Source organism: Hemibagrus wyckioides, linkage group LG02 (assembly GCF_019097595.1).
Source record: "Hemibagrus wyckioides isolate EC202008001 linkage group LG02, SWU_Hwy_1.0, whole genome shotgun sequence".
Classification (NCBI taxonomy): Eukaryota; Metazoa; Chordata; class Actinopteri; order Siluriformes; family Bagridae; genus Hemibagrus; species Hemibagrus wyckioides.
Genome location: NC_080711.1, coordinates 156533 through 177474, shown reverse-complemented (window position 1 = coordinate 177474; position 20942 = coordinate 156533). Strand labels below are relative to the sequence as shown.

Below are 20942 nucleotides of genomic sequence, written 5' to 3'. Positions count from 1 at the left end.
TACACACCATACACTGCACACTACACACTATACACACTATACACTACACACCATACACTATACACTGCACACTATACACTATACACTACACACTATACACACTATACACTACACACTATACACTCCACACTTTACACTACACACCATACACTACACACTATACACACTATACACTACACACTATACACTATACACTACACACTATACACACTATACACTACACACTATACACTCCACACTTTACACTACACACCATACACTGCACACTATACACTACACACTACACACCATACACTATACACTATACACTCCACACTATACACTACACACCATACACTATACACTGCACACTATACACTACACACTATACACTCCACACTTTACACTACACACCATACACTATACACTACACACTATACACTACACACTATACACACTATACACTACACACTATACACACTATACACTACACACTATACACACTATACACTACACACTATACACACTATACACTACACACTATACACTACACACTATACACACTATACACTACACACCATACACTATACACTACACACTATACACACTATACACTACACACCATACACTATACACTGCACACCATACACTATACACTACACACTATACACTCCACACTTTACACTACACACCATACACTACACACTGCACACTATACACTATACACGGTACACTCCACACTATACACAATACACTCCACACTATACACAATACACTCCACACTATACACTACACACCATACACTATACACTGCACACTATACACTACACACTACACACCATACACTATACACGGTACACTCCACACTATACACAATACACTCCACACTATACACTACACACCATACACTATACACGGTACACTCCACACTATACACGATACACTCCACACTATACACTGCACACTACACACCATACACTATACACGATACACTACACACTATACTCTACACACTATACACTGCACACTACACACCATACACTATACACGATACACTACACACTATACTCTACACACTATACACTCCACACTCCACACTATACACTCCACACTATACTCTACACACTGCACACTACACACTATACGCTGCACACTGCACACTACACACTTCACACTATACACTACAAACTACACACTACACACTGCACCACGTGGATTAGATAAACCCCTGATGTTCTTGTCTGACTCTAACCTGTTGTATGTGATAGCTTTACATTTTCGTTCACGTTTCTGTCATGTGGCAGACGGCTTTATCCAGAGAGACTTATTAATGAACACATCAGCATTGGCTCACAGACTTCAGAGAACATCAGCCTAATAACTTAGACAGAAAAGCAAGAGCTAGTTCAAGTGCTTCAGGAAGAGAAAGGTCATCACCCAGCGTTTGAAGATGGTAAGTGACTCAGCTGTTCGGACATCTAGGGGAAGTCCATTCCACCAGCTGAATGTGATGCAGCTACAGGAAGCCGGTGGAAGAGCAGCAGAGGGGTGGTGTGGGAGAACTTGGTCAGGTTGATAATAATAATAATAATAATAATATTAATAATAATAATAATATAACATGCTGAAGACTCACTTTTCTTTCTCTGTTCTTTAAAAGGGTGACTCTGGCTGCTGCACTTCCTTTAAATGACCAGCAGGTGGTGCTGCAGAATGTGTTTTAAAGCTGGCCCTCAGCTGTATAATGTGATCAGGGCAGTTAGGTGTTTTCCTCCTGAACCTGTTTTTATTAGAGCAGGAAAACATCAACTGATGCTATTGTGACATTATATAACCTAATCATGTCATTTTAGGTGCTTAATTAGGCTAGGGTTCACACACGCAAAACACTGACCACTGGATAAACGTCACCATGACAGCCACAACACAATGCACTACCTTACTTCTAAGAATGTTTTGTGTGTGTGTGTGTGTATATGCAGGGTGCCCTGGGCCCGTGTGAGGAAGCAGTTCTTCAGCTCAGGGGTAAATAAGCGTTCTCTGGACTGCATTGAGAAAGCGGCTTTCTTCGTGACTCTGGATGATGAAGAGGAAGGGATGAAGGGTGACGATCCATCTGGGAACCTGGACCGCTACGCTAAATCACTTCTGCATGGCAAGTGTTACGACCGGTAAGAAACACACACACGCACACACACACACACACACACACACACAAAAAGAAATGCTCGTTAAAGTGAGCGTGGCCTCCGTAGCTGTCAATCTCACTGAAGGAGGTGTGGCCTCTGTTGATTTATTGAAAGGGGCATGGCCTCTGTAGCTGTTGTCTGAAGTGAACATTGGTGACAGAGGACGAGTCTCACAAAGAATGTTTTAGACTCAGAATGAAAGGCCATGAGATGTTCTTCTGTCAGTCTTCAGCTCTGGCTTTATAGTCCCAGTGACCCTCTGAGCCAGAGCCAGAGGAATGTGGAGACAGGAAAGTCTCTCTCTCTCTCTCTCTCTTTTGTTGAATAAGAGTGTTGAAGGTCAAGTTGTGCTTCTCCTTTCCTCTTTTATGAACAGGAAACCAGAAGGCAGAAATACAGGAAGTCAGGGGCTGGAGTGTGAGAGCCTGCAGTGATGGGTGACAATTAAAATCTTTCCTTCTTGTTTTCTGATAGCAGTGCTGATAGAACTAATGACCGCTACACTGTGATTATTAGGCATTTTCTCACAGTGACCAATGGGAAGTGTGTGAACATCTGGTGATTGTGAACACTCTAGCACACACACACACTCCTCACGTAAACCCTCACTCCCACTGGACCTCTAGCTGCTGAGTTAAAATGTGAGAGTGTGAATATGGTGATGTGTACAGCATGGAGTCTGTTCTATGTACAATCATGTCCATCAACATTTGGACAATGACATGTCCATCAACATTTGGACACTGACTTGTCCATCAATGTTTGGACACTGACATGGATATTGTTGTTTTAGTGTATTTACATTAAATAATGGATATTAGTGTAGGAAATTTAGCAGTGTAGGAACTACAGTACTTTTAATATGTGGCCCTGCCCCCTTTTTGAGGGATCAAATTTAAGTAGACAGATTTTTAAAAAATAATAGAATATAAATGATAACATTAGAAATTAAAATGTATATTTAGTTCTAATGAGCAAGCCAGCGATGGCGCAGGTGGTGAGGAGATGATATGAGGAAGAAACGATGAAGAACCAAGCACTCGGTTCCTCCTTAAAATGACCGAAGGCACTGGTGGCCTCAGGAACACCAAAAGATATGCAAGACCTCGTCTATCTGTGTCAAAGTCCACCATCAAGAGAAAGGTTGACCAGAGTAAATACTCAGGCTTTACCATATGTGCAGCATCATGTGTCAGCATCCTCTGGAGAGCAGAGAGTGGAGAGGAGAACACGGAGAAGGAAGGAGCTGCTGATGGTCAGAAGCCAACCACAGGGTCTGATAGCATGGTGTGTAGGTCTGCCAGAGGAATTGCTCCTGGTGTGTTTCTGGAGGAAGTGAGTGCTGAGAGAAACAGCAGTGTATGAGATGATATCTCCTAACACACACACACTTCAGGACTCAGATGGAGCTTCACACTGCAGATGGACAATGACCTCACATTCAAGTTTAATATCAATATTTTGGGTTCATATTCATGATGTAATTCACAACGCCCAAATATTTACTGACCATCAAATCTGCACAGTCACTCTAACACTCAATACCTTCGCAGGTTACCATAGTAACGGGTAAGGAGAATAAACAAGGACAAAACACTCTTTCTCTTTCTCTCTCTCTCTCTGTCTGCCCCCCCCTCCCTCTCTGTCTCTCCCTTTGTCTTTCTCTCTCTCCCTCCCTCTCTCTCTGTATGTGAGCGAGTGTGAGTGTGTGTGAGTGTGTGTGTGAGTAGTGTGTCGGTGAAGCGTGGTTATGGTGGATCCGAACACGAGGCTGTGTGAGAGTCTGACTCACCAGCACGGTGTCTGTGTTGTGTGTCCGGCACGGTGTCCGTGTTGTGTGTCCAGCGAGTGTAGAGGAATGTTGTCTAGCAGTTGGTAACGTGGTGGGGCATGAGAACATTGTCTCTGCCTCCAGAATGAACAGTGCCCTTGTGGTGTTTCTGAATCTTCTTCTTTCGGCTTTTCCCTTCAGGGGTCTCCACAGCGAATCATCTCTCTCCACCTATCCCTATCTTCTGCATCCTCAACACTTACACCCACTAGCTTCACATCCTCATTTATTACATCCATATTCCTCCTCTTTGGCCTTCCTCTTTTCCTCCTGCCTGGCAGCTCCATGTCCAACATTCTCCTACTAATATACTCACTCTCCCTCTTCTGGACATGTCCAAACCATCTTAACCTGGCCTCTCTAACTTTGTCCCCCAAACGTCCAACATGAGCTGTCCCTCTGATGTACTCGTTCCTAATCCTGTCCAACCGTGTCACTCCCAAAGAGAACCTCAACGTCTTCAGCTCTGCTACCTCCAGCTCTGACTCCTGTCTCTGTCTCAGTGATACTGTCTCTAAACCATACAGCATGGCCAGTCTCACCACTGTCTTGTATCACCTTCCCCTTGATTCTCTCTGATATTTTTCTATCACACAGAACTCCCGACACCTTTCTCCACCCATTCCAACCTGCCTGCACTCGCTTCTTTACCTCTTTCCCACACTCTCCATTACTCTGGACTGTTGACCCCAAGTACTTAAACTCCTGTCCCTTCTTCACCTCTTCACCCTGTAATCTTACTGTTCCACTTCCCTCCCTGTCATTCACACACATGTACTCAGTCTTACTACCACTGACTTTCATTCCTCTTCTCTCCAGCGCAAACCTCCACCTCTCCAGGTTTTCCTCCACCTGCTCCCTGCTCTCACTACAGATCACAATGTCATCTGCAAACATCATTGTCCAAGGAGACTCCTGTCTGACCTCCTCTGACAACTGGTCCATCACCACAGCAAACAGGAAGGGGCTCAGAGCCGATCCCTGATGCAGTCCCACCTCCACTCTGAACTCCTCTGTCTGACCTACAGCACACCTCACCACTGTCCTGCTCCTCTCATACATGTCCTGCACCACTCTGACATACTTCTCTGCTACTCCTGACTTCCTCATACAGTACCACAGCTCTTCTCTTGGCACCCTGTCATACGCTTTCTCCAAGTCTACAAACACACAGTGCAACTCTCTCTGACCATCCCTATACTTCTCCATCAACATTCTCACAGCAAAAATTGCATCTGTTGTGCTCTTTCTGGGCATGAAGCCATACTGCTGCTCACAAATTTCCACTACCTTCCTTAACCTAGCTTCCACTACTCTTTCCCAGAGCTTCATTGTGTGGCTCATCAACTTTATCCCCCTATAGTTGCTGCAACTCTGCACGTCACCCTTATTCTTAAAGATCGGCACTAATACACTTCTTCTCCATTCCTCAGGCATCTTCTCACTCTCTAAAACCCTGTTAAACAAACCAGTTAAAAATTCCACTGCCGCCTCTCCTAGACACTTCCAGACCTCCACCAGGATGTCGTCAGGACCAACTGCCTTTCCACTTTTCATCCTCTTCAAAGCCTTCCTGACTTCATCCTTTCTAATCTTATCTACTTCCTGTTCCACAGAGTTCACCCCTTCTACTCTTTGTTCCCTCTCATTTTCCTCATTCAGGTCTTCAAAGTACTCCTTCCATCTTCTCTGTACACTCTCCTCACTTGTGAGCATCTTTCCATCTCTATCCTTAATAACTCTAACTTGCTGCACATCCTTCCCATCTTGATCCCTCTGCCTAGCTAACCTGTACAAGTCCTTCTCTCCATCTCTAGTGTCTAACCTAGTGTACAACTCATCATACGCCTTCTGCTTGGCCTTAGACACCTCCCTCTTCACTCTGTGCTGTAACTCCTTGTATTCCTGTCTATTCTCTTCAGTCCTGTCCATGTCCCACTTCTTCTTGGCTAACCTCTTCCTCTGAATACTATCCTGAACTTCCTCATTCCACCACCAAGTCTCCTTATCTTCTTTCCTCCTTCCAGATGACACACCCAGCACCTTCCTTCCTGTCTCCCTGATCACTTCTGCTGTAGTTTCCCAGTCATCTGGCAGCACTACCTGACCACCCAGAGCCTGCCTCAACTTCTGTCTAAATTCCTCACAACATTCCTCCTTTTTCAGCTTCCACCACTTGGTTTTCTTCTCCATCTCTATCTTTGACCTCTTCTTACAGACCATCAAATTCATCCTACACACCACCATCCTATGCTGTCTGGCTACACTCTCTCCCACTACCACTACAGTCACTAATCTCTTTCAGATTGCCTCTTCTACATAGGATGTAGTCTACCTGTGTGCTCCTACCTCCACTCTTGTAAGTCACTCTATGCTCCTTCCTCTTCTGAAAATAAGTGTTAGCCACAGCCATGTCCATCCTCCTAGCAAAGTCCACTACCATCTGTCCTTCAAGGTTCATTTCCTTAACTCCAAATTTGCCCATCACCTCCTCATCACCTGTGTTCCCCTCACCAACATGTCCATTAAAATCTGCTCCTATCACCACTCTCTCCCCCGTGGGAATACTCTCTACCACCTCATCTAATTCACTCCAGAATCTCTCTTTCTACTCTAACTCACAACCTGTGGGGCATAACCACTAACAACATTCAACATCACCCCTTCAACCTCTAACTTCAGACTCATCACCCTGTCTGACCCTCTCATCACCTCCAGAACATTCCTCACAAACTCCTCCTTCAGGACCACACCTACCCCATTTCTCTTACTATCCACACCATAATAAAACATCTTGAATCCTGCTCCTATACTACGAGCCTTGCTCCCCTTCGACCTGGTCTCCTGTACACACAGTAAATCCACCTTCCTTCTCTCCATCATATCAGCCAGCTCTCTACCTTTCCCTGTCATAGTACCAACATTCAGAGTTCCTATTCTCAGTCCTACACTCTTACCTTTCCTCTTCTCTCTCTGTCTACGCACTGTCCTCCCTCCTCTACTTCTTTGACCAACAGTAGCCCAATTTCCACCAGCGCCCTGTAGGTCGCCGATGGCGGTCGTTGTTAACCCGGGCCTCGACCGATCCGGTATGAAATTCAGAGTACTGGCGATTCGCATGGTTAAATTTGGCAATGTTTTACACCGGATGCCCTTCCGGATGCAACCCTCTCTATTTATCCGGGCTTGGGACCGGCACAGAAGTCGTTGGACTGTGACCCCATGGCTAGATTATGGTGGTGTTTATGAATAATGTTGATAAAGTTAGAAAACTGATCCAGAATGGAATAATTGTTAATAATGAGTCAATACTGGTTTCTCCCCTCAGTTCCCCATCTAAGAAGGTCATGTTGTCCAATGTCCCTCCTTTTATTTCAGACAAGGCTATCTGTAAAGAGCTGTCTCAGTACAGGCAAACTGTCTCCCCCATTAAGAAAATTCCCCTTGGTTGTAAATCCCCACTGGTGAAACACTTTCTTTCAGAAGAATGGTCTTCATGGTTTTTAAAGAAGGTGTAGAAGAGCTGAATGCTGTTTTTAAATTCTCTGTTGAAGGATTTGACTACAACATTTTTGTCTCCTCAGATGCAGATATTAAGTGTTTTAAATGTGGTAAAACAGGTCATCTTATTTGGGCCTGCCCTGAGAGTCAGAGTGACCCCGGTGTTTCTGAGCGCCCGGGGCAGGACGCAGCTGAGACGGCTGGGGTCGTTCCCCCTGCGGCTACAGTTTGGCCGGCTGCTGAGGGCCCCGGAGCTGCTGCTGCACCAGACCCGAAAGAAAGTGAGCCCCAAGCCCAGCCTGCAGCCCAGAAGCCCACTGGAGCCACGCCAGCCCCGGAAAAGCCATGCAGGGCCGGACCGGCTGAGGAAGAGCCATACTTGGCTCAACTGGACCAGGAGAAGCCGTGCTCCACTGAGAAGAGCTCAGTGGGTTCTGGAGCAGTGCTGGAGCTGCCTGCGCTGGCAGAGGCAGGCACAGAGGTGCAGAGCGACTGCCCGGAAACACCGGACACTACACCAGTGCAGGGTGATGGGGGAGACGTGGACATGGTGGATGAGCCCGTCTTTAAAGTTCCAAATAAAAAGAAAAAGCAAGGTAAGGGATGGGGAAAAAACATGCAAAAAAAAACCCCACAAAGGAGGAGGAACGAGAATCAGACAGTGACGACTGCATGTCAGACTTGGTTTTAACTCTCAATTCTCAGGAGGAACAGGTTAATGTCATGTATAGTACAGAGGATATTAAGGAGTTTTTAAGGAACACCAAATGGCAGAAGAATGTAGCATTAGAAGAGTTTTTCCTGGACCATAAAGTTTATTCATGATGTTAAGTTCCTCAGAAGAGAAGGAGCTTTTATTGATGTAGAAATTTTCTGTCTAAAGAAACTGATAACGAGAATGAAAAGGGAAAACTCTGATGATAACTGATGTGTGGTGTTTTTTATTTTAGAGTGGTTTTTACCCTCTGTTTAGTTTTATTTATTTTATTTATTTATTTTAATGAAGGGTATTAATATTGCAAGTTTAAATATTAATGGAGCAAGAGAGCAGAATAAGAGCTAAGCTGTATGGTGTTTTAAAGCAGAAGCACATTGACGTTATCATGCTACAGGAAACCCACAGTGATACCAGCAATGCTGCTGATTGGGTGAAGGAGTGGGATGGGTTGGTGGTTTTAAGTCATAACACAACGCTCAGTGGTGGAGTCGCCTTGCTCTTTACTCACAGTTTTATTCCTTGTTCTTATTCAGTTGAAGAATTTTTAAATGGGAGGCTTTTAAAAGTGAAAACTTTTTATGAGAATGAGGTTTTAGTTTTTATTTGTGCGTACACTCCCACCAGTGCAGTGGAGAGGATGATGTTTTTAGATACTCTGAACAATGTCATTGCTGACTGCAACACTGCAGAGATTTTAAATCTGGTTGGAGATTTTAATTGTACAACAGATAATGTAGATCAGAACCACACAGAACCTCACATGGCTTCCCGTAAGCGTCTGTGGGAGATGGTGGAGGCCCACGAGTTGAGCAACATATGGAGAACTTTTCATAAGAACAAGAGACAGTACACATGGGCCCATGCCATAGACAACACACTCTCCCTGGCAAGATTAGATCGCTTTTATGGTTTTATTGTTCCAGTAGGTATCTCTGACCACAGTATGGTACAGTGTACTATTACTAAAGAGAAGGTTAAACCTAGGAGTGCCTACTGGCATTTTAACACTGCTCTTTTAGAAGACACAAATTTTACAGAGTCTTTTATTTATTTATGGAATTGTTTTAAACATGAGAAGGCAGCTTTTAGTTCACTTCAGCTGTGGTGGGATGTGACAAAAATGCAAATCAAAGTTTTTTGTCAACAGTACACTCTCAATGTCACAAGAGACATTGTTAGATCTCTGAAAGCTCTGGAGATAAAAATAGTGGAACTCCAGAATTTGGAGGCCACTGGAAATCGAGGGCATATTGAAGTCCTCAAAAGTAAAAAGCTAAAATGAACGACCAGTTAGACATTACAGCACAGGGGGCACTGGTCTGTTCACGCTTTAAAAGCGCAGCTGAGATGGACGCTCCATCAAAGTTCTTTTCCAGTTTAGAGCAAAAGAATGGACAGAAAAGATTTATACATGCTGTGTGAACAGAATCAGGGGATCTCGTATCTGAGCCCACTGAAATTCACCAGCAGACAGTAAGCTTCTACTCGAAGCTGTACAGCAGTCAGTGGTCAGGGGCACAAGTGGTGGAGGACAGCTTCCTCATGGACCTGCCAAAGCTCTCTGAGCAAGTGGCCAGAGAGTTGGAAAGGAAGCTGACACTGGAGGAGGTCCATGAGGCTCTCCAGGGGATGGAGAATGGACAGGCGTCAGGTATAGACTGTCTCCCTGTCGAGTTCTACAAGGCGTTCTGGGCTGCCATAGGGCAGGACGTGCTGGATGTCCTACGGGACAGCATGCGGAGAGGTGAACTCCCGTTGAGCTGCAGGAGGGCCGTCCTGACCCTGCTACTGAAAAAGGGAGACCTGACACACCTGAAAAACTGGCACCCGGTCTCACTACTGTGCACTGACTGCAAGCTGCTCTCAAAAGCATTAGCCTCGAGACTGACTAAGGTAATGGAGCAGCTCATTCACCAGGACCAGACTTACTGTGTGCCTGATAGGTCCATATTCAATAACGTGTATTTAATTCGTGACATTTTGGACGTCTCCAGGCTATTGGGCTTAAAAACTGGTCTGATTTTCCTAGATCAGGAAAAGGCTTTTGACCGGGTTGAGCTTAAATATTTGTGGAAGGTGCTGATCTGGTAGTGATGATAAACACACAGAATGATGTGAATCTTTTAACTGACATTTTAAAGGACTTTCATATTTTATTCTCTGCCAAAGTTAACTGGTCAAAGAGTGAAGCCATTTTAGTTAGGGAGTGGGGAGGTGGGCAACCGTCACTACCAGGAGGCTTAGCATGGAAAATAGGTGGTTTTAAATACTTGGGTGTCTACCTGGGGAACAACGAATTTTTAAACAAAAACTGGGAAGGCTCTGTAGAACACGTGAAGGGCAGACTGAGCAGGTGGAAGTGGCTGGTCCCAAAGATGTCCTACAGGGGGAGAACGCTGGTCATCAACAACCTCGCCGTGTCGTCCCTCTGGCACAAGCTGGCACACGTGGATCCACCGCCGAACCTGCTAGCGAACATCCAGGCCCTGCTGGTGGACTTCTTCTGGGATGGTCTACACTGGATTCCATAGTGTGTTCACCATCTGCCCAAAGGAGAAGGAGGACAGGGGCTGGTCCAGCTGTCCAGCAGAGCCGCAGCCTTCCGCCTCCAGTTCATCCAGAGGCTCCTCACTGGACCCAGAGACTTAGTATGGAGAGCAGCAGCCAGTGGATTATTACGCACAGTTGACACAAAAATGCTGGACATTTCAGGACTACCAGCCTTTTACCGTGGACTTTTTAAAATCTGGAACATTTTTTAAGAAGCAGAACAAAGGCTGCAGAACGTTACACTGGAGCCTCTGGTGTACAGTGGGCGACTGGACATCTCCAGTGTGACCGTCCCTGCACTGACCAGAACTCTCATCTCCTCAGGGTTTATAACGCTCCGGGAGCTTGTGAACATCGCGGGGTCGGACTTGTCGAGGGCAGAGGACCTGGCAGCGCGTATGGGACTGCGGTCCCTGCGTGTTGTCAATCAGCTCCTACACCGCTGGAAATCTGCACTAACATCAGAGGAGCGTGTTCAGCTGATGGACTATTCACACACAGAGACTGGTCCTGCAGAGGACGAACCCTTTCCCCAGCTGAACATCGCTCCTGACCTCGACGGGTGTGCAGGACCCCTCCTGGAGTGTCGGGGTGAAGGGGAGATGGACTTTGGGTCAGTGTCGGGGAAGCTGCTCTACAGAGCGTGTGTAAAGGTTTTAAATAAGAAGAAGCTGAGTGGGAGGGTGGACACCCCATGGAGAAGTGTACATGGTTTTACTGATGATTTTAAACCAGAGTGGACGCACTGTATAAACCACCGTTAACTAAAAAATCTGCTGACCTCCAGTGGAGGATTTTACACTGTATTATCTCTGTGAACTCTTTTATTTCTGTTTTAAATCCTGATATTGCACATGATTGTCCTTTTTGTTCACAGAGAGAAACAGTTTTTCATGCTTTTATTCACTGCTCCAGGTTACAGTCACTGTTTGTGTTTTTACGGAGCATTTTAAGGTCTTTTAATGTTGTTTTTACTTTTCAGTGTTTTATTTCTGGTTTTAAGTTTGTCAGGAAACACCGGTTCAGGTGCCAACTGATCAATTTTATATTTGGTCAGGCCAAAATGGTGATATACCTGAGCCGGAATTCTGAAAAGGCTGATAAAGTCAAGAATTTCAATTAATTTTAACTTTTATAAAAGTATGAATGAGTTGGATGTGTTTAGATGTGTGTGGTGTTGGGAGAATGTTTTGTGCTCTGTAGCAGAAGGAAAACTTACCTAACTAAACAGAACTAAACTAATCATCACCTGTGTTTAAACTCATTTACTGACATGATTTTAATACTTATTTATTTATTAAGTCACTGATTTTTATATAAGTTGTATAAAAAGTCAAAAAGTCTCTCTCTCTCTCTCTCTCTCTCTCTCTCTCAGGTGGTTTGATAAGTCCTTCTCAGTGGTAATCTATAAGAATGGGAAGACCGGTCTGAATGCTGAACACTCCTGGGCTGATGCACCGACTGTGGCTCATTTATGGGAGGTTAGAGAACAGAGAGCAGTCTGAACACCTTAAACACACACACACACCACGTTACACAACACATACACATTACAACAAACAAACATCACAGTAAACAACACACACACACACACACACTACAACACACACACACCATGTTACACAACACACACATTGCAACAAACAAACATCACAGTAAACAACACACACACACTACAACACACACCACATTTCACACCACATACACATTACAACAAACAAACATCACAGTAAACAACACACACACACACACTACAACACACACACACACACCACGTTACACAACAAATACACATTACAACAAACAAACATCACAGTAAACAACACACACACACACACTACAACACACACACCACGTTACACAACACATACACATTACAACAAACAAACACAGTAAACAACACACACACACACACCATGTCACACACACACCATGTTACACAACACATACACATTACAACACACAAACATCACAGTAAACAACACACACACTACAACACACACACACCACGTTACACAACAAATACACATTACAACAAACAAACATCACAGTAAACAACACACACACACACACTACAACACACACACACACACCACGTTACACAACACATACACATTACAACAAACAAACACAGTAAACAACACACACACACACACCATGTCACACACACACCATGTTACACAACACATACACATTACAACAAACAAACATCACAGTAAACAACACACACACACACACACTACAACACACACACACACACCACGTTACACAACACATACACATTACAACAAACAAACACAGTAAACAACACACACACACACACCATGTCACACACACACCACGTTACACAACAAATACACATTACAACAAACAAACATCACAGTAAACAACACACACACACACTACAACACACACACACACACACCATTAGACAACACATACACATTACAACAAACAAACATCACAGTAAACAACACACACACTACAACACACACACACACTACAACACACACACACACACACCATTAGACAACACATACACATTACAACAAACAAACATCACAGTAAACAACACACACACTACAACACACACACACACACACACACTACAACACACACACACCATGTTACACAACACATACACATTGCAACAAACAAACATCACAGTAAACAACACACACACTACAACACACACACACACACACACACTACAACACACACACACCATGTTACACAACACATACACATTGCAACAAACAAACATCACAGTAAACAACACACACACACTACAACACACACACACACAACAAATACACATTACAACAAACAAACATCACAGTAAACAACACACACGCACTACAACACACACACACACACCACATTAGACAACACATACACATTACAACAAACAAACATCACAGTAAACAACACACACATACACACACACACACTACAACACACACACACACACATTACACAACACATACACATTACAACAAACAAACATCACAGTAAACAACACAGACACACACACACACACACCATGTTACACAACAAATACACATTACAGCAAACATCACAGTAAACAACACACACTACAACACACACACCACGTTACACAACACATACACATTACAACAAACAAACATCACAGTAAACACACACACACACACTACAACACACACACACACACCACGTTACACAACACATACACATTACAACAAACAAACATCACAGTAAACACACACACACACACTACAACACACACACACACACCACGTTACACAACGCATACACATTACAACAAACAAACTTCACAGTAAACAACACACACACACACACACACACACATTACACAACATACACATTGCAACAAACAAACATCACAGTAAACAACACACACACTACAACACACACACCATGTTACACAACACACACATTACAACACACAAACACCACAGTAAACAACACACACACACACAACATGTTACACAACACATACACATTACAACAAACAAACATCACAGTAAACAACACACACACACACACTACAACACACACACACACACTACAACACACACACACACCACGTTACACAACACATACACATTACAACAAACAAACATCACAGTAAACAACACACACACACTACAACACACACACACACACCATGTTACACAACACATACACATTTCAACAAACAAACATCACAGTAAACAACACACACACACTACAACACACACACACTACAACACACACACACCATGTTACACAACACATACACATTTCAACAAACAAATATCACAGTAAACAACACACACACACTACAACACACACACACACACCACGTTACACAACACATACACATTACAACAAACATCACAGTAAACAACACACACACATTACAACACACACACACACCACGTTACACAACACATACACATTACAACAAACAAACTTCACAGTAAACAACACACACACACTACAACACACACACACACACCACGTTACACAACACATACACATTACAATACACAAACATCACAGTAAACACACACACACACTACAACACACACACACCACGTTACACAACACATACACATTACAACAAACAAACATCACAGTAAACACACACACACACACTACAACACACACACTACAACACACACACACACCACGTTACACAACACATACACATTACAACACACAAACATCACAGTAAACAACACACACACACACCACGTTACATAACACATACACATTACAACAAACAAACATCACAGTAAACAACACACACACACACACACACTACAACACACACACACCATGTTACACAACACACACATTGCAACAAACAAACATCACAGTAAACAACACACACACACTCACACAATGCAACAAACAAACATCACAGTAAACAACACACACACACACACACACACACACACTACAACACATACACATTACAACAAACATCACAGTAAACAACACACACACACACCACGTTACACAACACATACACATTACAACAAACAAACATCACAGTAAACAACACACACACACACTACAACACACACACACCATGTTACACAACACACACATTGCAACAAACAAACATCACAGTAAACAACACACACACACTACAACACACACCACATTTCACACCACATACACATTACAACAAACATCACAGTAAACAACACACACACATACTACAACACACACACACCACGTTACACAACAAATACACATTACAACAAACAAACATCACAGTAAACAACACACACACACACACTACAACACACACACACACCACGTTACACAACAAATACACATTACAACAAACAAACATCACAGTAAACAACACACACACACACACTACAACACACACACACACCACGTTACACAACAAATACACATTACAACAAACAAACATCACAGTAAACAACACACACACACACACTACAACACACACACACACCACGTTACACAACAAATACACATTACAACAAACAAACATCACAGTAAACAACACACACACACACACACTACAACACACACACACCACGTTACACAACACATACACATTACAACAAACAAACATCACAGTAAACAACACACACACACACACACACTACAACACACACACCACGTTACACAACACATACACATTACAACAAACAAACACAGTAAACAACACACACACACCATGTCACACACACACCATGTTACACAACACATACACATTACAACACACAAACATCACAGTAAACAACACGCACACACACACACTACAACACACACACACACACCACGTTACACAACACATACACATTACAACAAACAAACACAGTAAACAACACACACACACACACCATGTCACACACACACCACGTTAAACAACAAATACACATTACAACACAAACATCACAGTAAACAACACACACACTACAACACACACACACCACGTTACACAACACATACACATTACAACAAACAAACATCACAGTAAACAACACACACACACTACAACACACACACACACACCACGTTACACAACACATACACATTACAACAAACAAACACAGTAAACAACACACACACACACCATGTCACACACACACCATGTTACACAACACATACACATTACAACAAACAAACATCACAGTAAACAACACACACACACACACACTACAACACACACACACCACGTTACACAACACATACACATTACAACAAACAAACACAGTAAACAACACACACACACACACCATGTCACACACACACCACGTTACACAACAAATACACATTACAACAAACAAACATCACAGTAAACAACACACACACACACTACAACACACACACACACACACACACTACAACACACACACACCATGTTACACAACACATACACATTGCAACAAAGAAACATCACAGTAAACAACACACACACTACAACACACACACACACACACACACTACAACACACACACACCATGTTACACAACACATACACATTGCAACAAACAAACATCACTGTAAACAACACACACACACTACAACACACACACACACAACAAATACACATTACAACAAACAAACATCACAGTAAACAACACACACACACACACTACAACACACACACACACCACGTTACACAACAAATACACATTACAACAAACAAACATCACAGTAAACAACACACACACACACACTACAACACACACACACACACCACGTTACACAACAAATACACATTACAACAAACAAACATCACAGTAAACAACACACTACAACACACACACCACGTTACACAACACATACACATTACAGCAAACAAACATCACAGTAAACACACACACACACACTACAACACACACACCACGTTACACAACACATACACATTACAACAAACAAACATCACAGTAAACACACACACACACTACAACACACACACACACACACCACGTTACACAACGCATACACATTACAACAAACAAACTTCACAGTGAACAACACACACACACACACACACATTACACAACATACACATTGCAACAAACAAACATCACAGTAAACAACACACACACACACACTACAACACACACACCATGTTACACAACACACACATTACAACACACAAACACCACAGTAAACAACACACACACACACCATGTTACACAACAAATACACATTACAGCAAACAAACATCACAGTAAACACACACACACACACTACAACACACACACACACACCACGTTACACAACACATACACATTACAACAAACAAACATCACAGTAAACACACACACACACACTACAACACACACACACACACACCACGTTACACAACGCATACACATTACAACAAACAAACTTCACAGTAAACAACACACACACACACACACACATTACACAACATACACATTGCAACAAACAAACATCACAGTAAACAACACACACACACACACTACAACACACACACCATGTTACACAACACACACATTACAACACACAAACACCACAGTAAACAACACACACACACACACACTACAACACACACACACACTACAACACACACACACACCACGTTACACAACACATACACATTACAACAAACAAACATCACAGTAAACAACACACACACACTACAACACACACACACACACACCACGTTACACAACACATACACATTACAACAAACAAACATCACAGTAAACAACACACACACACTACAACACACACACACTACAACACACACACACACCACGTTACACAACACATACACATTACAACAAACAAACTTCACAGTAAACAACACACACACACACACCATGTCACACACACACACCATGTTACACAACACATACACAGTTACACAACAACATACACAAACATTACAACAAACAAACACAGTAAACAACACACACACATTACAACACACACACACACCACGTTACACAACACATACACATTACAACAAACAAACTTCACAGTAAACAACACACACACACACACACTACAACACACACACACACTACAACACACACACACACCACGTTACACAACACATACACATTACAACAAACAAACATCACAGTAAACAACACACACACACTACAACACACACACACACACACACCATGTTACACAACACATACACATTTCAACAAACAAACATCACAGTAAACAACACACACACACTACAACACACACACACTACAACACACACACACCATGTTACACAACACATACACATTTCAACAAACAAATATCACAGTAAACAACACACACACACTACAACACACACACACTACAACACACACACACTACAACACACACACACACACCACGTTACACAACACATACACATTACAACAAACATCACAGTAAACAACACACACACATTACAACACACACACACACCACGTTACACAACACATACACATTACAACAAACAAACTTCACAGTAAACAACACACACACACTACAACACACACACACACACCACGTTACACAACACATACACATTACAACAAACAAACATCACAGTAAACAACACACACACACACCACGTTACACAACACATACACATTACAATACACAAACATCACAGTAAACACACACACACACTACAACACACACACCATGTTACACAACACACACATTACAACAAACAAACATCACAGTAAACAACACACACACACTCACACAATGCAACAAACAAACATCACAGTAAACAACACACACACACACACACACACACACACTACAACACATACACATTACAACAAACATCACAGTAAACAACACACACACACACCACGTTACACAACACATACACATTACAACAAACAAACATCACAGTAAACAACACACACACACACACACACCATGTTACACAACAAATACACATTACAACAAACAAACATCACAGTAAACAACACACACTACAACACACACACACACACACACCACATTACACAATACATACACATTACAACAAACAAACACCACAGTGAACAATACACACACACACACACACACACACTACAACACACACACACACCACATTACACAACACATACACATTACAACAAACACCACAGTGAACAATACACACAACATACAGACAATTCAACACACACACACATCACATTACACAACACACACACTATAACACACAAACACCACATTACACTACATACAGACACTACAACACACAAACACACACTACAACACAGACACTATAACACACAACAGACACTACAACACACAAACACTACAACACAAACACACACTACAACACACAAACACCACATTGCACAACACACAGACACTACAACACACACTACAACACACAAACACCACATTACACAACACACACACACTACAACACACACACCACATTACACAAACACACTACAACACACATACACCACATTACACAACACAGACACTACAGCACACAACACACACTACAACACACAAACACCACATTACACAACACACACACACACTACAACACACATACACCACATTACACAAACACACTACAACACACATACACCACAACACACACATTACAACAAACAAACAATACAGTAAACAACACACACACACTACAACACACACCACGTTACACAACACATACACCTTACAACAAACATCACAGTAAACAACACACACACACTACAACACACACATACACCATGTTACACAACACATACACATTACAACACACAAACACCACAGTAAACACACACACACACTACAACACACACACACACACTACAACACACACCACGTTACACAACACATACACATTACAACAAACAAACATCACAATAAACAACACACACACACTACAACACACACACACACCACGTTACACAACACATACACATTACAACACACAAACACCACAGTAAACACACACACACACACACACACACACTACAACACACACCATGTTACACAACACATACACATTACAACACACAAACACCACAGTAAACACACACACACACACACTACAACACACACACACACTACAACACACACACACTACAACACACACACACACCACGTTACACAACACATACACATTACAACACACAAACACCACAGTAAACACACACACACACACACTACAACACACACCACGTTACACAACACATACACATTACAACAAACAAACATCACAGTAAACAACACACACACACACACACTACAACACACACACACACTACAACACACACACACACCACATTACACAACACATACACATTACAACAAACAAACATCACAGTAAACAACACACACACACACACACACTACAACACACACACACACACACCACATTACACAACACATACACATTACAACAAACAAACATCACAATAAACAACACACACACACACTACAACACACACACACCACGTTACACAACACATACACATTACAACACACAAACACCACAGTAAACACACACACACACACACACACACACTACAACACACACCATGTTACACAACAAATACACATTACAACACACAAACATCACAGTAAACAACACACACTACAACACACACACACACACCACATTACACAATACATACACATTACAACAAACAAACACCACAGTGAACAATACACACACACACACTACAAC

General features: G+C 42.5%; 1 protein-coding gene across 2 annotated transcripts in view; it reads left to right on the top strand.

The window, feature by feature from the left end:
- The window catches only part of LOC131369243 (carnitine O-palmitoyltransferase 1, liver isoform-like), a 55649-nt gene that overhangs the window by 15277 nt on the left and 19430 nt on the right, over positions 1 to 20942 (top strand). For both annotated transcript variants that reach the window (XM_058415761.1, XM_058415772.1), the window contains exons 3-4: positions 1962 to 2150; positions 12144 to 12249. In XM_058415761.1, coding sequence (XP_058271744.1) covers positions 1962 to 2150; positions 12144 to 12249 — 295 coding nt within the window. The remainder of the gene's footprint in view (positions 1 to 1961; positions 2151 to 12143; positions 12250 to 20942) is intronic.